This window comes from Vidua macroura, chromosome 2 (assembly GCF_024509145.1).
Source record: "Vidua macroura isolate BioBank_ID:100142 chromosome 2, ASM2450914v1, whole genome shotgun sequence".
Taxonomy (NCBI): Eukaryota; Metazoa; Chordata; class Aves; order Passeriformes; family Viduidae; genus Vidua; species Vidua macroura.
Genome location: NC_071572.1, coordinates 71,286,001 through 71,308,027, shown reverse-complemented (window position 1 = coordinate 71,308,027; position 22,027 = coordinate 71,286,001). Strand labels below are relative to the sequence as shown.

Genomic DNA, 22,027 nt, shown 5'->3' with positions numbered 1-22,027 from the left:
CATCAGTTTCTACTCATTGTCTCTCGTCTCATGGTTTGGCACCACCAAGAAAAGCCTGGCTCCATCCTCTTGATACCCTCCCTTCAGATAATTACACTGATGAGGTCCCCTCTCAGTCTTCTTTTCTTGAGGCTGAACAGGCCCAGACCCCTCAGCCATTCCTCCATTGCTCCAGTACCTTCATCATTTTGTTGCCCTTTGCTAAACCCACTCCAGGAGCTTCATGTCTCTCTTGGACTGAGGAGCCCAGAACTGTTCACAGCACTCCAGGTGTGGCCTTAGTGAAGCTGAGTAGAGGGGCAGGGTCATTATTCAACTCCTGGTCATTTCCACAGCATATCTGTTTTGCATGATGTGTGTAGTGGGAGATATTCTTAAACAGTGCAAATAAGATGATGTAGTGGGAAATATTTGGCAAAGTCAGTGAAGGTTTTGACACTTGCATTATTATTAACAGTGGATGTCTTAATGAATTAGCTTATGAGAATCCTGTCTAGCACTATGTGTGAAATACAAAAGAATGCATAGTCCATTGAAAGGGTGGTAGGTGGTGTAGGAAACAATTTCTGACATAATTTGTGATTGACTTGCATTGAGGCTCTTATCTTCTTCTACAGTTGCATTTTTGGAAACAATTTACAGGTTCAGTAAAGAGAAGTTAAATGTCCATGTCTTCAGGTTTTAGGGTTCCAGATGACTAGGAACTTCCTTGGAAGCATCTCATGATGGCTGCTGACAAACCTTTGGATAAGGTCATGCCAAGATGATTGGTCTGACCAAGTCATGCTTGCTCCCTCAGTCTCCTGTTTTCGGCAGTTCTCTTCCATTTACTTGCTAGAGGGTTATGTGCAAGTTCTCATTTTATTCTGGAAGCAAGATGGAAGTCAGGATGCTCACAAAGCTACCAGCTCTCCTTTGACAACAGGCTGAGAGAATTGGGGCTGTTCAGCCTGGAGAAGGCTCCAGGGAGATCCTAGAGCAGCTTACGAGCACCTGAAGGAGGTCTTGCTTACATAAGATCTATTATAATAGGTCTGGAGAGGGACTTCTTACAAGGGCATGTATGATAGGACAAGGGGTAATGGATTTAAACAGAAAGAGGTTAGGTTTATTTTACATGTTAAAATGAAATTCTTCATTGTGCAAGTTAGATACTTGAACAGGCTGCCCAAAGAAACTGGATGCCTCATTCCTGGGAATGTCCAAGGCTGGGTTGGATGGGGCTCTGAGCAACTTGGTCTAATGGCAGATGTCCCTGCCCATTAGAGGTTGGACCTAGGTGACCTCAAAAGTCCCTGCTGACCCAGACCATTCTGTGATTCTATGATTTTTGCACATACTGGGTGAAGGAGGACCGGGCTTCGTGGTAATTAGGTTGCCCCTGCCCTGTATTGGTTCAGCTGGACGTGGTGCTTGAGAAAACTCTGAAACTGGAAGCCCATGAGGTGGTTTTGTAGCTTTTTGAAATTTGCTAAAAGTGTGCCACTTTAAATTCATGGTGTTCACCTGATATATGAAATAATTTCTTTCTGCACCTTTCTTTTTTTTTGAGATCTCTATTCCTTTTCAGTGTGACTAAGTTGTGAATCTAATCATAGTGCTGTGTCTCTGCTTTTAAATATGTCATTAAAAAACACACCTTGTTATGCAAATAGTTACTAAAACTTGCTTTACTCTGTACTTTTGCTTTTGGGGCAATTTAGGCTAGAAGTGAATGTGAAGATTTCCTAATCTTTTCATTTTAGTGCTGTGACACCCTTTTGCCGAAGGAAATGATTTCTTGAAAAATGGGACAATGTTTGAAAAGCTCTAAAGCTGACTAGGGAAAAAACCCTCAAGCGTGAAGTCTGATAACCTGTTTTCTCAAACTTGGAACACTAATTCTTCAACAGCTTATAGTAAATTTGGACTTTGACATAGCTGGCTTTCCCTTTCCAAGTGTATGATAAGTTGTTTGTATCTAGCAACCATCAAGTGGTGAAATTATCCTGCAGCTCTGGGAAGAATGTGCTGTTGCCTTTTAATATGAAGATATTTATTTGGGGAAGCTTGAATTGGTTTTATATATAAAACTATGAAGGAATGCTGAAACATTCTTATATGTCAGGCTATCACCTGAAATTTGGTAGGGTATTTATTATTTTAGCTTTAGCTTAGATCTGGTATTCACATGTGGTAGTTTTCTTAGTTACAGCAGTAGTTAATAAATTTTGTTATCTGCCCATGACAAACTTAGCAAACCAGGGGGTGGGGAACCCAACATGGATTTGGGGAGAATAGCTTATTGTGTATGTGCACAAGGTAAGGAGTGTAAGTTCCAATTTTAACTTCACTGCTGGAATTGGGCCAATTTCCTCTCCCATTCCCCCAGCCCTAGAGGAGGAGCTGCCCAACCTCTGAATTCAGCAGGGGATGCTTATGCTTTTAAAAGCTTAGCTATTTGGGATCTCATTATTAAGAAATTGTACTTCTTGAAAATTTAATTCTGCTTGGCAAATAATCATCTGCAGGCTAATTCCACTTGCTAGTTCCACTCTCCCTTTACTCCCTGCTCAGTCTCCACCCATTATTTCCATTTTTTTGTGTCTTCTAATTTGAACCTTGTGTCTCAGGTCTGAGGGAGTCATTTAGATTGAAATAAAAGCCCCACATGACTTTTAACATCAGGCTTTTTCATGTCATGTAGCAATAGGCCTGAGACAAAGGTAAAATAAACATTGGAAGCAGTACTTACCCGCTCCCTAAATAAATAAATTTTTTTTTGTTGGTGAGGAGAAATTATTTTTGTTTTGCAAGTCCTTTGGAATCTGTTTGCATGAAACATCTGCTACATTATATGTAATAAGAGAAGGCCAAGAGTAATAAAACATTTCATTAATGTTTAATAACATAGTGATTAGCAACCCAGCAAATGTCTTATGCCCGTGGGAGATTGGAACTTATTTGATTAGTAGATTAATTGCAACCTGTTCTGGTTACGATTGCAGGTGTAAGGTTCTATGGATGTTGCAGACTCCCTGAGGACTGATGTTAAACGCATTTTTATACTTTCTTTCTTCTTAGTTAAAGAGTTAAAAATCAAAACATGAGGAAAAATCTGACTGCTATTTCTTTGCGAGAAAAAGGATTTTTACTGTAAGAGTGTTTTAACAGAGATCCTCTGTGCTTCCACTGAAAAAGAATGGCTATTATTATCTCTGAAAGCATAGGGCTGCCTTTTACAAAATACTTTTCCTTTCAGTTCTTCTTCTACTGCACTTTATTTCAATCTTATAATGGACTTGAGCAATCTCTCTGAGTTTCAACTTCTGTCTTGGGTATACTGCAATTCCTCCTGCATCTGGACCTGCTGCTGGCAGAGCACAGCAGATGCTGTAGAATAGAAGTGTAGAACTGAGCTGTTCATCAGGTCAGAGTATTTAAAACAACCACTTAAAAATGTAGTAAATTCCAGATGGTGGTCTAGAAGTGATGTGATGCTGGAAATAAGTTTGTCTTCCGAGTTTAGTCTCAAGCTTCCAAAGCTGGAAGGAATTTAGAGATGGTATTTAAGTCACTGAGAGGCTCTTAAAGTCCACTTCCATTCAAAGAGGCAAGAGTGAGCTAATGAATTTGTCTTCATCTTCACTGTTCAATTAACTGCTGAGATACAGGAAGAAAATGAATGAAAAGTCAGATTTTTTTTCTTCTGTTCCCCCAGGAGAGATCAAAGCTTGTTTTATCTCTTAAGAACACAAATAAGCCATTTCTGTTTCCAGTTATAGGAAACTATGTGTAATAGCTGTATGAAGATCAAGTTGTCTGCTTAAGGACTGTGTTCTGTGTTGGAAAGAGCAGCCTGGTGATGACATAATGCGGCACTTGCCATCACTGACTGTCTAGGGGAAGAGTTAAGAACTGGAGAGCATGTGGTCTCTTCCTGAGAAGGGATGTAATGCCTGAGTTTATTTGGAGCAGTAATAGAATAGAAGGAATTAGTAGGGTGAAAACAAGGTGTGTGTTAGTAGCTCAGATTTTCATCCAGTATGCCTGTCAGCTCACTCATTACTGCATGGTTGTGGTTCAAATCTGTCTAGTTCTGAAGGGGCTAATGAAATCTGGCCCACCTTTGTGGTAGCTGTGTGACATTTTGTTTCACTCATTATTCTAGATCGTTAGTTGAAAGCATATTTTTGACTCCTGCAGCCCCTGCCCGCTCTTAAATTTCAGCCAAGCTGTTAATAATCATGGGTTTGCAGGTTGGGAGTGTGCTGGTGGCCCCACCTATGCTTGCCTGAACCCTGTGCCTTCAACTTGCCCTGGTCTGGCTCCAGCCCAGCAAACTCTGCCTACTGGCTTCTTCAGGCAGGTCCTGCCTGCTGCTGCTGCATTCAGAGCTGACACTTTTTGCCCTGCTCTGTAGCCATGCCAAGGCTGAAGGTCGCTGTGCTCAGTAATAAATTTTGGACAGAATACAGCTGACACAAGCGTTTTGTGCCTGTGATTCGTTCTGGGTGTTGCAGGCCAGCGTATCAGGAACACTTTTGGTGCAGCCGTGCTGTGTGCCTCTATCATTTGCTGCTTCGGGATCTTAATTATCAGATTTTTACAGACGAAAAACAGCAAAAAGTGCAGCAGCGTTGTGGGTCTTTATAGGAAAATGTAGCTGGGTTTGGAGCCTTTGTTTCCTTCTGGTTATGTAGCAAAACAGAGCATGATGCAGCCACAATGCGCCGAGTTGCACGCAAGAGCGTACACAAGCATTTTGTATCTTGGACCCCCTGGCAGCTTCCTCTGCTCATGTCCCTTGCGTGGCACGGTGCACATGCACTCATTATTCTCATGTTATATAGGTACTTCACCTCTGGGTTTTCCCTTTGGGATTCCTGTGAATGGCAAACAGGAAGAGATATAAGGAAGGGGTGGAGGGTGAGGGTATTTAAAGCAGCAATTCTATATTTGAACTGTAAACTGCTGATGGCTATCACCAATTTTTTGTTTGGTTTTGATTTTTTTTAGTTTCTTTGTTTTTTGTTTTCCTTAGGGAATCTGAGAACATCAGCAATATATAAATTAGTGTTTGATCTATGTTTCTGGGACTTTTTGGGTTATAAATTTCAAGTGTTTCTACAATTGGTAACCTTCAAAACTGCTTCTGTGCACATGTTACACATTGGTAGAGGTTGCAGCAGGGCAGGGTATGTGGACTTTCTGACCTGCTGGCTCCCAAGTATTTAACAGTCATTGATGGGACAGCAGGAACTGAGTGGTGGGTGTTGTGGCATTACAACATATGGTATGTCATAGATGCAGATACAGATATTTAATAGATAGTATTTGTTGGCATTGTCCACTATTTTTGGATTAAAGGTCATGATTGCGTGAGTTTGAGACTAACAGGTGTGCTAAAAATGGAGACCACCCCAAATTAGATCTGCTGGTGCTGTAAATATGCCGTGACTGACAGGAGGGGGAGACTGAGGCTTTGTCCTAATCCACACCTCAAATATAAATGAGGGAGACTATGATCCCTGTTGACATTTATCTCTGCATTAAATTGCTTGCCTAAAAAATGGACTTAACATGGGTGGGTAGCTATTGATGACCAGCATGGACAGATTCCCAGCCCAGGCTTCTGTAGTTAATCCCCTTTTGCACTCCTTTTGCCTCTAAGCACTGATGTATTTGTGATATATTGGGGCAAGATGGATGTAGGAATTGGCCTTTATTCTGTAAAATGCCTGAATTATCATCTATCTAGTAAAGTCAGTTCTGTGAGAGTAGTTTCTGTAATACTTGCACTGACAGCAGGACAGTGTTAAAAGCATTTTTGTGATTGATGATTGATGGAGTTTGAAATCTGTCTTTGGAGGAATGGGTCAGGCAACTTCAGGAGGTTTTAGAGAAGATGTGGTACAGCTTTTATTTTGTGGACTGACTACTAAGCTTAGGACAAACCACATATACTAGGATGGGAGCTTTAATAACAATATTAGTGAAAAGGTGCTAAATACACTGGGGTTTCTGATCCCACTACCCCTTGGTAACCTGCAAGGTGCTATTTCAATTATGTCCTCTGTGGTCTTGAGTGTTTTTGTTTAGTTAAGTTTTGCAAAGCTTAGTTTAGTAAGGATGGCTTTGTTGTTGTGCAAGAAGCTGTTTCTGCAAGGCATCAAGCGTAGTTGGCTAGGATCACACTGAAAATCCTCTCAACATGTGTCTGCTTCCCTTTGCTTGGAGTCTAGCCTTTTTCTTGTGGTGGGAGAGAGTCAGAATAAAGAGGTTTTTTGCTGCTGGATGAAAAATGCTTCAAATCTCTCAAGGTTTTGGCCTGAGCTTGTTCTCAGGGCAGGCTCAGCAGTGCAGCAGGTGAAGGTGAGTGGATGTGATGAGTCATTCTGGCTGTAGAAGTGGAAAGAAGCAAGCCCTGCTGGCTCATCGTTGTCTTCGTGCCTCCTGCTGGAAGCTGGTTTCTTCCCCAGTTTGCCCATGGCTTTCTCTTCATGCTCCTCATTGTGGGAAGACCTTTATGAAGGATAAGAAATGTGGAAAAATGGAGAAGATTAGGGTGAAAGCAGAGAAAAGGAGGAAAGAATAATCATGACACATACAAGAGCAGGAATAGTGTGTATACTGAGAAATTTGGATCTACCCGTGCCACTTCTGTCCATTTGTAATGCTACAGTTCATGCAGTTATGCTCTATATTCTGTTTTTTCATCCTGATAGAAGAACACAAGGTATTGAGCTTCAACATTTGAAGGTATTACACCAAGAATAACAACAATTACTTTAAAAAGTGCAAAAATAAGCATTAACTTTTGTTGCTGTTCTTACTTGATTTAATCAAGAAGTCTGATGCTGAAGGTACTTGTTAAAGTACCTTCTTTACTTATTAGTAAAGAATTCTTTACTTACAGCTTATCCTGCCTTTTCATCTAAAAGATATCTTCTCTAACAGTTCAAGACATACATAATTTCATCTGTTTAAAATAACCAGATCATGTCTTTGGTGTGACAGAAAGCAAAAATATAAATTCCTAATTTCTCCCATTTCATCTGCACTGAAAATAGTCCTCAAAGAACCTTGCTGAGACTTTAAAAAGGTGATTCAAAAGTAAAAAAATCAAAACCCAGCATGCCCTTCAGCTAAGGAAACTGAGGCATTCTCTTCTGAACTGGATCCAAGTTATATTTCTCCACTTCATTGGGTGTATATTGGCAACATCATGCTAAAGTGAGCTGTACAATCTTTCACCATCGTTTTCTCTAGTGCAATTCAGGAACTTGCAAGTCCATAAAACCTCATCTCTGATGAGCCAGTCATTTTACCCTGCTGTAAGAAGGAGAGGGAGAAGGGGTTGGGGAGGGTGTGAGACAGGGAGAAGGGAAAGGATCAGACTAAGAGTGATGAATGCAAACTGGTTTAGCTCTGGAAATCCCTCAATGGGGAGGAAAGGGACTGTATGTGGCAGGGAGTGATGGTTATCCTGGTCTGTAATAGCAGATTACAGTAGTAATACAGGCAGAAATGATGTGATACCAATTGCTTTGGTGGTATCATATCACATGCAGCATTAGCACAGCTCTGAGGGATTGGGAATGTAGCTTCAGATAGAAGGCATGAATCTTCATGCATGAACTTCAGTGGCTGTGCTTTGAACTTATAAATCTGATGTCTTGGCAATCTTTAACCAAATCTTTAACCTTGATGAGCAACCAGTTTTCTTCAATATAATGAACAGATAAGAGGCAGTCTGGTCTAGGAAAGTTGTCTTCATAAGTGATGAACAGGGTTTTGTCACATGGCATTTGTCTCATTAGTTAGTGAAGAGCTTAAATACACTGATCATAGAGCAGTCTGCATCAGCAGCCTTTGCCTTCTGGATAAAGAAATTTATTTTAGATAAGGAAATCGAACTGCAGAAAATTTGCTGAGTAGTCCGTTCATAGTCCCGTTGGTTTGCGGCTCCTCAAAGGAACATGTGCTGCAGCAGCACGTTTTGCTGGCAACAGATGTCTGCTGGGTCCTCTCCTGTGGCAGGGCTGGTGCTGAAGGGTGTTGCTTTCTACAGTGCTTACCAGGCCTGGTACACTCGTTCAGTTAGAAAACTCAGCCCATTCCTTCATGTTGAATGGGTGGGAGAACAGGGAAGTATAACAACTTCCTCCTTTTTGAGTCTTTGACCTCGCATCTGTGTTTCTTGGAAGACAAAAATGATGAGTTAAGGATAAGCATGAGCCTTAGGTTTTCATCTACCCTGTATTTTGAATGTGCACTGTCAGCCTTTCTCATCAGCATGTTTTGAAATTATTTTAGTTGCATTATCTTTAGACATGCATTTTTGTCTCTTGCACTTGGTACATGACATCTGTCACTGTTAATTTCACTAAAGGTTCCCTGGTTATAATCTGATACTTCCCCTTCCTCTCCAAGCAATTCTGCGCTGGTATTTAATAGCCCACATCATAATGTGAAAAGGTTGTTACTTATTTAAGATGTATACAGGAAAGTATATGGTAAAATGAGACGACTTGAAGTATTCATCTGAGGAAAAAAAAATTCTTGAACATGAACATCAGTTCCCTGCCATATCCAATTTGAGCTTTGCAATTATTCAAGTATTTCCAGTTTTAACTCCACCAGGGAGTGGTGATTAGAAATCAGTTTGGTTTTAAGATAGCTGAGGTGACTATTTGGCTAAGATTGCAGTTTAGATATGTTTCCTTCTGCCTAGTCACAGGATGCAAGATATAGGTTACTGTGTAACTGGTTTATGACTTATCCCTGATATTAGCACCTCTTGAAACACTCTTTGTGCAGCTGCAGCAGATGGTCAGGATGAGAGCCGAAGGAGATGGATCAATGTGGAAGGCATCACAGTAGGCAGAAACTGTGCTTGTGCTAGGGTGAGATACCAGAGTATAAATATAACTTCAGCCTAGCATTAGAATAACTTCTGCTGATTTCTTTTTTCCAATGCATCCAATCAGCACGTACACACTATCTAAAGAACATGAAGCAATAACCTGACTTAGAGTATGTACGAGTATTTTAAGAAGCTAGTAGAGATACTACCAAAATAATATTTGCACATTAATGCTTAGCATATTCATGTGTCTTCCAGTAAATCCATGAGATAAAAAGTATTATTCCCATCTCACAGTCAGTAGGAGAAAGAGAAGATGAAATAGCTTGCTGTATGTTGGCTATGAAGTGCTAGTGGAATTTGGTTGAAGTGCTAGAACCTGCAGTGTTAAGTTTAATCCTATAGTAAAATGCTGTAAAAGGCAACAGGAGAAAATAATTTTCTGTCATAATTGGTGATTCTGTAACCAGTGGGATCTAGACCCATCCCTTCTTTCACTCATTAATTGAAATCTACCCCATGTTGTAAGGTCCAGGGAGATACCCCATGGCCAGCAGTGGTTTGGACAAGACAATAGGAGGGGATTCTGTTGATCTGTAGTTCGAATTGTGCTATGCAGCATAGGAAGCCCATCCATGACTCCCAAAATTGACTTTTTTTAAAAATTGGATTTAATAAAGAATGAGTAAGGGGGAGAATATGTGAGCTCCTGTTCCTACCAGGAGAATGCTTTATTCTCTGAGATGTGAGGCATATTGATGAGGTTATATGGTGAAGCCTGTATTCCTTTTTCATAAATTCACACCATAAGATTTCAGGAGCTACATGAAAGCCTCACAGATCTCTCCTTGCTTTCTCTTACTTTCTCTCTTTATCTTGCAATATCAAATAGGCCTGTCTTGGTATGTATTGAATGGTCTTCAGCTTTAATCTGTTCAGAGGCCAGGCAGGCTCAGGGAGGGACCTTCTCCCTAACCAGTGGCTGGGTAATTGCCAGCTGATAACTGTGTGAGATGGCACTCATGTTTGTACAGAGCTGGCTAATACTGAAGTATTTTTCAGTCGAAGGGTGGCAGGGTTGATAGGATTAATGGTACTCCATCTTATGTAGCACCTCTTTTTTTTTCTAATGCTACATGGCTTAGAGGAATTAAAAGTAGAGTTTGTAGCCATGTTCACAGTAGAAGATCTGAATGGTTCTTGTGGAGTTCCTTAATAATTGTAGTGACAGAAACCGTATGTGACCCTCTGATAACACAGACTCTGAAATCATTGTTTTGACAGCAGCACTGCACAAAGTGGGTGTTAGCTTTGTGCATTTAAGTGTGAAAATGTATAGTGGCTAAAGAGTTCTGTTCCCAAATATTCCTGAACTTGGCCAGAGTTAATGATGCTAGTAAAGAACAGTGAATTAGTCTAGTGTATTAGTTTTGCTCTTTTAGGATATATGATTAGCAATCCCATGATCAAAGTAAAAAGTGGAATACCCTCTATTTTTGTAACTGCAGATTGCATATTAATTGAGAAAGGAAAAACAGCGACGTGTAAATGTGACTAGAGGAAAGCAGTATTGTAGCAACAGCTGTGGAATGAAGTATGACAAACATAGCTGTGCTAATTTTACTTGCTTGTTTTTACTCCCACCTGTATTTCAAAACTTCATTTGTTTTTACCTGCTAGGCTGTAAGATCCTTCATTTGTTCAGGCGTCATTTATGCAACAGATATTGCAGTAAAGTTCCCAGTTTGTCATGCATGTGATGGACTGATTTTATTTTAACAGCTTTTTCAGGTTGATATAAAATGGGAAAATAATGCTATTATTCTGTCTGTCTAAACTGGTTTAACCTTGGTTGAACAAAAGTGGAAATTGAGTTACCTAATCAATTTCAGGTGCTTTATGTTGGTATTGCAAAAAGAATGGTAGAGAAAAAGATCTTCTGTTACAAACCTCTCTTGCACTGTAGAGAATCGTGGGCATGTGGGTGGAAATGTTGTTTGCTTTCACAATGTTTGCATTATTTTTATAGTATTCAAATGTGTTAGGCTTCCTGTCCCTCTGGTTGATATATTGTATTATTATAAGATCAGAAAATAAAAATGAAAAGTTAATGTCTTCTTGTCTTTTACCACTGACCCTTTGGTAATGCAAATAGGTAATTCTTGAATTACTTGGTGGATTTGTGGATGTTTATTTTAAAGAGAAAATGTAGTCAAAGTTGGCAATATTCTCAATAACAAAGCAATTGCAATAAATACTAATAAACATGTGAAAGCTGTTGCCTTTCCAACTTAGCTGTTCTTTAGTTTGTCAACTAATGTATCTGTATGGTAAAGTGTTCACAATGGTACCTTACCTTTTCCACAGAAAGTTTTTCTAATTGTTTGCTTTTCTCTTGTTTCAGAACAGAGAGCTCCAGATTATGAGAAAGTTGGATCATTGTAACATTGTCCGATTGCGTTATTTCTTCTACTCTAGTGGAGAGAAGGTAAGAATGAAAAACAAAGGAATGTGTCCTGGTAACTGTCTGGGGTATATCTGGACTGTCTGAATGTCTGGAGACAGAAATGTGAAGATACCAGACATTTACTACTAACTGCCTTATCTAAGGGCTTTCAAAAGCCTCCTGCAAACAGTGGAGTGTTAAAACTGCTCAGATCACTATCTCAGGAGCTTTTGTGTAACGGTGACTTGAGAAAAACTCTTTTGGAAATCTTTAAATGAAGTTGAGCTTGAGGCTGGAATTTCCATTCTGCTGCTTCAACTCCTCATGGCTGATTTTTGGCAGCACTAATGTAGCTTTTAAAAATGTCTCTATCCATGGCCAATGAATCTTTATGCTTCACTGAGAAGTTTTCTTTCACGTTACTTTCTTCTCCTTGGTCTTCATGCTTCTGCTCTGTGCCTTTGAGATTTCCACTGCTGCCCTGTTGCAAAAGAGGACAAATGGGAAGCAGTGCCTGAGGCCAGCACACACCCAGCAGAACATCAGCAGTGTAATGCTGCAGTTCAGGTTGCAAGGTCTCTTGCAGTTCAATACAAAATGCCACATAATTGGCTTGCAAGTATTTCCGTGTAGGTGGCAGCATGTGGAGATAACTGTGTGATGGTGTGCGTGACTCCTGCCCATTCTTGCAGCTCTCAGGAAACACCTGCAGAAGAAGCTGTAGCAAACACAAGCTGAGTGTTAGCACAGCAGCTTGCCACAGGTTTTCCTCCATGGACTACGGGGTGTAATAGGTTGCTGTTCTTGCCTTGTAGTAGACTGGTACTCTGCTAGGAGGAAAGGGGCTGGAGTATGTCTGCTGTTTGGGAAAAGCTCTAGACAGAAGACAGTTGCTGTTCTCAAGTTGATGTGGGAAGGAAGGAAAACATTTCTTGTCATGCTTTTGTCAGTTTGGAGAAGCAATAGCATCTTTTCCTTCATATTTCTCTCATAATCAAACTGTCTGTGGGGTGGAGAAGGAGAAAGTGTAATGTCCTATCTGGTAACCAGGAAAGATGTTTAGGAAGCAGTTGCAGACATAGATGGTATGTCCCCACAGGTTTATATTAACTGATTATTGAAGGCAAGTCCAATGGGAAGAGTAATATAAAAATCCAAGAATTATATAGCAGAAAATGTGGTGGTGTAGTGATGAGTTGGGCTTGCAATTGCTGACAGTCTTTGTGAAGAACTTGATGATCCTCTGCCATTAATCTGTGTTTGTGATAATTAAGTCTGGTAGCGATGGGAAATTCTCAGAGGTAACTCTTTTACTGCTGATCTCATTAATTAAATTTTGATACTTATATATCAAGCATTCTTTTGCATAACGATTTGCTTGCCACTGTGTTTACTCCATCTGTTCATGTTGCTTGGACTTCTCCCTTCTTCCCTGGTGCTTGACACCAGCATCCCTAAGCCCAGAGACTTCTCTTTCTGGATGGGTTTGAGGTTTTTTTGGTTGGTTGGTTGATTTTTTGTTTGTTTTGTGGGGTTTTGTTCGCTTTTTTGTTTTTGTTGGTTTTGTTTTGTTGGATTGGGGTTTTTTTTGGTTGTTTTTTTTTGGTGGGGGGGTTTTCCAGTCTCCAAGAAGCTTGAATCTGTCTTGATTTAGAGATACCTCAGGATTTTTCCATATCTAGTCAGACTGGCACTCTTTGAGAGCCATGTGCCTAACAATCACTTTAGATAATTTCAATTGTTGGGTATTTTTAGACACTGGGAAACCTTAAAACTGGCTTCATTCTAGCAAAACAGGAGGTTTGATTCTTGATTGGAAAACTGGAATAGTATGAAATAGAAAAACAAGTCTAAAACCCACTTGCTAGTAAGACCATTCCTTAGCTGTGTCCAAGTTGTAGCACTAGTTTGTAGAGATTTGGAGCTCTCCATTAGCTGTTTCTGCAGGCTGTGTGGAGCTGGTTGAAGGGTTTGAGCTCCCTATCTTTTCTTTTTTCTTGTGATGAACTCTCCTTTTTATGTCACCCATTTGCTTAAACTTCTTTCCTTCTTTTGACAAAAGCCATCAAGCCATAGCTGCATGAAAATCGTGTATCAAACACGGCTTTGACTGATTTCTTCTCCTTTCTTTTATGTGGTTGGGTGACTCCCTCTTGTCTGAGCATCTTTGGACTTATATTGCCTTTATGTAGCAAAGTGTGTGTGTGTATATATATACATACATATTTATACCTTTATGTGTGTATATATAGATATAAAAAGTTGTTCTGAGTACTAAGTATTAATTATGTTTGACTAATAATTTCTAGTCTAAAAGAGCTCAAAGAAGGTACATAATTTATATTAAGATGACAGTTGACAGGCTTGGCATTCAACTTGCTTCTATAAGCTATTTCCTCCTCAATTCAATCTTTTTGAAAGTTTACAGACATTTGTCAGACCTGTTGGATAACCCAGCTTTTTCAAAAGCCTCTTTCTTAATGAATTTGTCAGAGTAGATTCTGATTTTTTCTTCTTTTGAGGCTGTATGAGATATCTGATAACAGGGCACTGACTTTCATAGCTGTAATGTGCTTTTCAGTAATCTAAAATGTGTAATTATATCTGGTGGAATGAGCCAGAGGGAGAGAAAATACAACCAAATAATGGGTTGAATGGTGTATGAAAGATTCTTCTTCTGAAAGTAGCCACAAGACTTTTCCATGCTGTATTTCTGTGATTTGTAGTTTTCTAGGTAATTCTTAGAGAAAATGAGCAAGATTTTAGGATTAGCCAGCTCCACTGTTTGATAGCTTTGGTATTATGCCTTAGGATAAGATCTTGAACAAGATGCCTGGTTTGCCTGTCAGCTTTCCACTGCAGATCAGACAGTATTAGGAAGGCATATATTTCAAGGTTAATTTTTTCTACATTTCCTTAATTTCAGGAACTGCTTTGCATGTAGCATGATACAGAAATGTAGGTCTTGATTTACTTTTGCAGTGGGGATGGTCTTGCCACCCGTCCTTTCTAGCCTAATTCTGCGGAGAACCTTTCAAGCCATGTTCCCAGGCAGGGCAAATAATTCCTCTGATTCCTTTGCTAAGAGTATTCCCTGATGTTTTACAGAATGACCTAACTTCTTAAATCAGTGGCTGTCAAGTAAAATTACTCAGCTGTGTAAAACCTGAAATGAGTTCCTAATTCCACCTTTTTTATCCCTCTCTATTTCTGGTTAGATCTTTGTGGCATTTCATAACTGTCAGTTTTTCTCGTATGGATACTTCAGAGTGTTGAATAGACTGATTGATCCATACCTTTGTCCAAAAGAGGATGAAAAGTTACTGAAGGGATTTATTTCTGCATCAAATCAAAGTAAAAGTAAATACAATTTTTGTTGAGTAATTGCACCTGCAGTTGTGTCCTTTAGTTTTTCCTCCTTAAGGTGGCTTAGTATTCAGAGGAGTCAGAGCAAAAATGGAAGCAGAGAGAGATCACAAACAGGCAATATGCTGACACTTTTCTGGAGGTTGAGCTGGCCCTTCTGCTTGCTTTAATTGATGTCAGGTCTTATTTAGCCTTAGCTATAAGGGCATGTAGCCAAAAGTCCATGAAGATTCAGGATGGAAATTTACTCCCATGGACTTAGTATAAAGTTTAAAATAAACATGCAGGAGATACATGCTGAGCTGCATCTATAAGCTTCTGTGCACTACCTGGCGGGCTTTGTCAGCTAATGGATTAAACAGCAATGAAGAAGTTTGGAAGAAAGGGGCAATTGTCTGATTTGCAAATTGTATCCCTATTATGTTCTCCACCTTCAGAGAGGCATGAACATCACCATTATTTCTTGCAGGAGTGTTCAGATGAGTCTTTATGTAAGAATTATCCATTCTGTTCCTGTTAAAATGGGAACCATTTGGTTTCCTAATTGAACTTAAAAAAAAAAAAAGTTACTGCATAAAAAGGGCAATTAAGTGAGCCTTGAGCCCAATTTTGTATTGACAGTCTATGCAAATGTTTTGCACCAGCCTAATAATGTGCTAAAGGGCCATCACTGGAGATGAATTTAGTAACTACCATTCATTCAGTCCCTGGCAGATCTTGTGTGTTGTCAACAAAAAAGCAATTAATGCCAATTATGAGGAGTTTTGTGATGTTGGTATCTCTGTAGTCCTTGCCTGAGGCCTGCCAAGCTCATTTCAGAAAGGGCATCAGTCATCATATAATGATTATCAGTTACTGCTGTTAGGGTTCGCAACAGGCTGGGAATTTCCTTCATTGTAGTTAGGAGCAGTCTCTGATTTTGAGTAGATTTTGTTATTAGAAATAGCAGTTTTGCCTGCCTGTGGTAGGGCTTCACAAGAGCGGAGTAGGCAGCAGTGGCTAGATCCTTAGAGTGGGAAGTGCATGCAGTGAAAATAGGCAGCTCAGAGATTTCTCTCTAGAGAGAAATATGGATGAAATACGGATGGCCAGTGAGCCATCCAGTACATCTGGTTGGTCATTCTTCTGTTCTTGAGTCATTCCTCTGCCAGTTCTAGCTCCTGCTCTCATCTTCCCAGTATTGGATGGCCGCTAGGAAGGCCATCCTTGTGTTGTTTGTCCTGAGGCAGGCATGTAGTTTGAACCACTATTGTGTATTGTCTTGCCTTTCTGTCATGGATTTATCCTGATTCAGAAATTCATACTCACTCTGGAAGGTAGTGAACAGTCAGGAAAACAAGTGGATCTCCAAAGACTGCTTTTTGTTTCATCACGAGGTGTGCAGGACAGTCCAGTGATTCGAACATCATCTGTTAATTTTCATCTTGCAACAGACTTATGGCCAGTTTATAACACAGTCCCTGCTTGGGAGCTGGGGTTCAAATATCCACAGATCATTTATGTCAAGGATGATAGCTCAGTCCCGCATTTTATATCTTGGGCAGATATTTCCAACTTGATAGAAATTCTCCTTGGAAGTACATCTATAAGCTTAAGGAATTCACAGGGCATAAAATAAACAAGAATCATCAGGGATTCCCAAATTATTTTAATGTGTGACCTTTTCATTTACAGTAGCTGCTCTTTAGAGGGGAAAACTAGGTCAGAAAATGTCTTTTTTTTTTTTTTTTTCTTCTGACAAAGAATGCTTTAGCGCATCACCTAAGACCCTCTACTCTTTCAGTGATCAAAGGTAGGTAGTGTAAATCAGCTGGCTTCAAACAAGACCCAAGAAAGTTCTTAAATACTAATTTTATTGGGAAGGTTGACTTTTGGCCTTATGCTGCTGTCGCAGCTGACCCACTTGGCAGTTCCTACCTACATAACTGTGTCCTACCTACACATGACTGACTGTGTTTTGCTGAAGAGTAATGAGCATTACAGAGCAACTTGGTAAGTTTTGACAAGTAGGTGTAGGAACAGAACTTTTGGTACAGATTTCAGTTCTCAAACTCAGGCATGAAGAGTGAGGGATTAGAAAAGAAGATACTTTGCCCAATATTTGCGGTACTATTAGAAAATATTGGTTTCTTTCTGAACATTGAAGTTGAGTCTTCACCTGTTCTTACTTCCTTGCATTTATCTGTTTGAAACTGTAACTGTATCTCTAGACTTGCACTCCCTTTACTTTGGTGGCAGCCAAAGCTGTTTTGAAATAGATGTGGTTGTAAACTGCAAGTAAAAACAGACACACGTGGCCACTGGATGTCACCATTCCTTCATACAAATAAGGTCAGCTAGCACGTATTTTGCATTTTCAAATATTTCTTGTGTATCATGTCTACTCAGCACTTAGAGTAGGAAGGCTGCAAATTTTTGCTTTGTCTTTGAAAGTATGTCTAAAGTCTTTGTATCCTTAATGTACAATGTCAGCCTTCAAGATAAGAGGTGGGTCTCTCATGGTGCTTGATAAAGGAGTGTGAAGTGTGTGCTGGTTGTGGCTTTAAGAAAAGTTAAATAACATTTTTTTTAAATCTAGGGCAAAAACTTTATGTATTGTCTAAATTTAGATGCTTACATCAGGGTGAAGGGCATATTTTACCTCATGCTGACACTCCAGTGTTCAAATAACGCACTCTCAGAAAAGGCATAGTCCGCATGAAATGCTGAAAGGCATTTTCTTGCTTTCCAACTCACAGGTAAATCCCTCGGGTGCTTTTTGACAGAACCCTTGCATTGCTGCATCCTGTCACTAACTGCTTCATGCAGCACCTCCCTCTGAAACATCATCAGTGGGGTGCTGTCATACGGTAAAGAAAAAATCCTCCTGGGTAAACGGATTGGTTTATTTACCTCATACAGCCCTAATACTGAAGCCTTGGGATAATTTTAATAACAAGAAGTACATTTTGGAGGCATATTACTTAATTTTAGGCGTATCGCTTGTCTGTGTGCATTTAGCTAGAGTAGACATATGAAGTGAGTTTCTTCCAAGTGTAATTTCACATTTATTTCTCCTAATGCAAAGTTAGTTTAAGAAACTCCTGTATTGTTCATGTCCTCTCAGTTATGCTTATACAGCTGATCAGGTGGAGTCCATTGAAAACAAGCAAAAACCCATTCCAAACAACACCAGTACCACTGTCATGCTGTTACTGATTTGCCAGGAGATGAAAACTGAAATGAGCATGTTCATCACTTTTTCCAAATGCTGAGCAGTAAATATGGTCACCGTAGAAGAAAGAGTACCCAGAATAGTTTCTTAACCTTTTTACCCTATTGCTTGATATTCAGAGAAGTTTTCCTTAGGTTCCATATAGGCCTTGACAGTTCAGGAATACTTCCAACATCTTATTAGATAATGACGTATTTTCAGAGTAAAAATTCTCCTTTTGCTGTCAGTTTGGTGTTTGGCATGTATGACCTCCCTGGCTTCTATCATCATGGTGGTAAATAGGGGGAATAGTTGGACTGTGACTGACTTAATATTGGTTGCTGCTTTATATGTGCATGTTGTAAAAGGAGTGTGTCTGATAATTGAAAACAAAAGCTTGTAGGAACCACTTTTGATCAATTTGAGATTTGTTGAGATAGGGGGTGATCACAGAGAAGCAGTATTTTAACTATCACTGCAAGGAACAATCTAGAAAAGTGAATCTTTGAATTCAATACCTATTGCTTTATTTTAATTCAATAACTGTTTCTTTATATTGGCCTCAAGCACAACTGGAGGATGCTTTGAACAGATTACTTATGTGGACTGAAAGAGACAAGAGTTTTAAAATGGAGTTTGACACCTCTTGCCTTTCCTTTGTCAGTAAGGCAATGTTTTCACTTTTACTCAGTCCTCAGCCACATTGTGTGTAATGCTCATGTACTTTCATCCTGTTTTGTCTCCAGTTTCTGGCACAAGAAAAAGAATGAAGTTGCTAAAACGTTTTGGCTCTTGTGTCCTAATCTTTCTCATGCCTCTTATTATGGTACAGGTTATGTGAGTATTTACTTGCATTAAGTATTTCCCACCAAAGTGAAGCAGTGCCTGAATTGGTGGTTCTTGAGAGGTGCAGAGCAATTTGATGGCAAAGCATCACGCTGTGGCTCATTTTGGAGCAGCGGTCGTCAACTGGGGATTCATCTGCCAAGTGACAAAAAGCATCTTCTAGCACTTGATGCTGGTACATGAGCCGCATTGCTGAAGTCAAAATCCTGATTAAATACTTTGATTCTGGGTTTCAGGATCTGGCTTTCTGCCCTTCCCCTTTTTTATTTTGAACTGTACATGGTCATAACCTTAGGAGCAAGCACAGGAGAATACAAATACACATGAACATTTGACCTGCCATAGAAAGCTAGTAAGCCCAAGGTCTTTAAGGAGAAGTGAGTTATTGAATGACATCTTATGTTTGCTTTCTCTATTTCATATGCTGCAGCTTCCTCTGTTTTCTGTAGGTAATTTCAGACATGCTTGTGACAGTCAGGTTACCTTGTTTTGTTCCCAGACCAGCAGTTTTTAAACAGCAGAATGGAAACAAGTCACTTGTGGAATATGTGGTGAGGTTCCCTGTAATGGAAAGATAAGCCTTGATCGTCCCAGTTGATCCTTGAGCTGTTGCCCTCATTTGGCAAGCTCTTTGAGCTAACCCTGTTTCCTATTGCAATACATCTGGGTCACTGGAAAAATATGTGTTTAGGAGGAATGCATGAAGTAGGCAAACCAGGTTACATCATGCTCAGAGCTTGTCAAGCCATGACTGCTTGCTAGCTTGTCCTGAATCTTGTTCGGGGGAATCCAGGTAACTTGGATATTATTTTCATCCAGTTCATGCTCACTGAGAAGGATCAGGGCTCATGAAAACTCTTTCCTGTATGTTTATCAGACCAGTGCCAGATGACATCAGGAGGATGTCACTCAAAACATTTGAATAATCTTTAATTTATTATAACAGTCATTAAGAGAACTTCTGGAGTCATTTGCGTGTAGTAGGAGTGGAATGTGCCTCTACTTACATGGCCAATGGCATAGACCTTGACTTTATAGCTGCATATTGGAGTTCTGGGTCCCTCAAGTGGTATGTCAAAACTTGATAGTTGATGAGGCAGGGAAAGGTGTTCATGTGCCTTTGTGTTCTGTGTGATATACATTTACACAGGAGCAGCACAACGCAAAACACATGCTGTTTGTTCAGGTACCGCGGATGGCATCAAAACTCAGAAGTGAAACCTCTATCTCTAAAGATGCAAATTCCTCAAGGTTTTTTGTGCTTGTGTTATGCTATTGAATTGGTCCCATTTTTAATAGCATGTAAAATTGGAAATAAAAATGGAGGCACTAAAAACAAAGCAAAGATTATATGAACTAGAGAGTAGTTCTGTAATTCTCAAAACTCACTGCTGTGAAGTAGTGTGGACGGGATTTACTTATCATATATTTTACTGTTTTGCATGCGTCCTTTTGTTTGTATTATGAGAGGATTATAAAATCACTATAATTTAATTTTTACTCTTTTTCCCCCTCTAATTTCTCATGTAAATCTTTTTCATACATGAAACATGAATCCTTGAATCAAAATCACCAACCTCAATAACAGTATTCAGTGAAGTGATTTGTCACCAGTAAGACATTCCCATCCTCTGAGAGGCAGACATTTAGCATATTCATCAGGTTGTAGTTACACTGTAGCAAACAGCATTCATATTCATGTGACTGTTTTCTCTCATAGTTTACAGATTGCCTTACCAGCATAAGCTAACTTTGAATTTTTTAGGACATTTATTTTTGGTATTTTATAACTAAATCTTGAAAGCTCTGACCTAAGACGAGGCGGTGGATGAATTTTATTGGCTTGAAGTGAGAGTCAGGGAAAGAAGAACTTTCCTTGCTGCAGGAAAAGTGCTAAAATACAAGTGGTTTGGTTTTTTTTTTTTACCTTGTATATATTTGCACATCTGTGGAGTTCCAGAGCTGTCTAATATTTCATCTGCACTGCAGGTAGTTGTCCCTTCTCATCCATTTCAAAAATTTTCTTCGCCCCAGACTGGTCCCCAGAAGCCTTCACATTGTTCCCAGTTCCTGGGATGGCCCTGGGAGAAGCACCAGCATAGGCAGGGTCTTGGAGGCTGTTCCTTGTCTGTGTTTGATAAGACCAGATAGATACAAGTTGGTGGGCCATTGTCATTTGCTTGGTGCTGTGCTATTGCCACTGTCATTTAAGCAATAATATTAAGAAAAGAGGTTGTTTTTTGTAGGGAAGAATGACATAGGCAGGGCCATGCAAGGTGACTTGGTCTATTAGGAGGCATTGGTAAGATCTATTAAAATGTCCTGAAAATACAAGCCTTTATTGTCAAATAAGGGCGAACAGAGATCTTGAATTCTGAACTTTTAAAAACACACAAAGCCAGCAGTTTCTCTGCATATGTATTCAAAGTGTGTATTTCTCTGTGTGTTACCATGTAGCAGACTTCTGCTGCTCTTTGCTGTGGCAGGATAGCAGAGCACTGTGAGAGAAACACACCTCACTCTGCATTAAGTGATGGGCCAAGTCACAGTAGAGTAGTAGTATTAAATTGCTGTAGCTAGATGAGGTTTGGGTTTAGGTATTAAGATACAGATAGCCAGTGGATCTTCTGACAAGGGCCTCCAGTCGAAGACATGGGAGCTCTGTGCTGTTTCCATCCATGTAAATTCTCTATGTATTGTCTTTCTCTATAGAAAGTTCTAGGTGATAAAATAGCAGGCACAGGAGAGGTTATTTCTAGTTAATTCACTAGCTTTCAAAATAATTTCTCATGCTGATCTAGTTAATTTTACCCACTCCCCACCATTAAATGTATTCACAATCCTGGTAGGATTTGCACTGAAGACTGCATTAAAATATCAGAAGTCTCTTTAAGACCTGTTTTACTGCTGAAAATTCTCAGTTTTGCAGTTAGGCACTATATGATTACAATACTTTGTTATTTAAGTCCTCTTTGTTCCTTCTTTCCTTTGCTAGTGTATAATAAGGTACTTTATAATGTAACAAAGTACCTTATTATAAAGCTACTTTTGTTGTTTCTCTGTTTTATGTTCACATGAACTTCTAACTTAATCCTAGATATTAAAAATTTTACTTGAGACCTTGGTTTTGGCTTCTCTTTTGTCATGAATAAGTTCATATGTTTAAGTTGGAGATAACTGAGACCCAGAAATATCTGTAAACAGAATGGTTACAAATGTTAACACTGGCTTATTGTATACAAATGGTTAATATGTATTAATCTCTTAATAGCTGGGAATTCAGTAAGATCAAAGTAACATTTTTAAAAGGTGATGGTTGAACTTTTTT

The 22,027-nt window shown here is 39.5% G+C and overlaps 1 protein-coding gene across 2 annotated transcripts in view; it reads left to right on the top strand.

Annotated features, from left to right (window-relative positions):
- The window catches only part of GSK3B (glycogen synthase kinase 3 beta), a 141,510-nt gene that overhangs the window by 67,990 nt on the left and 51,493 nt on the right, over positions 1-22,027 (top strand). For both annotated transcript variants that reach the window (XM_053971132.1, XM_053971133.1), the window contains exon 3: positions 11,253-11,336. In XM_053971132.1, coding sequence (XP_053827107.1) covers positions 11,253-11,336 — 84 coding nt within the window. The remainder of the gene's footprint in view (positions 1-11,252; positions 11,337-22,027) is intronic.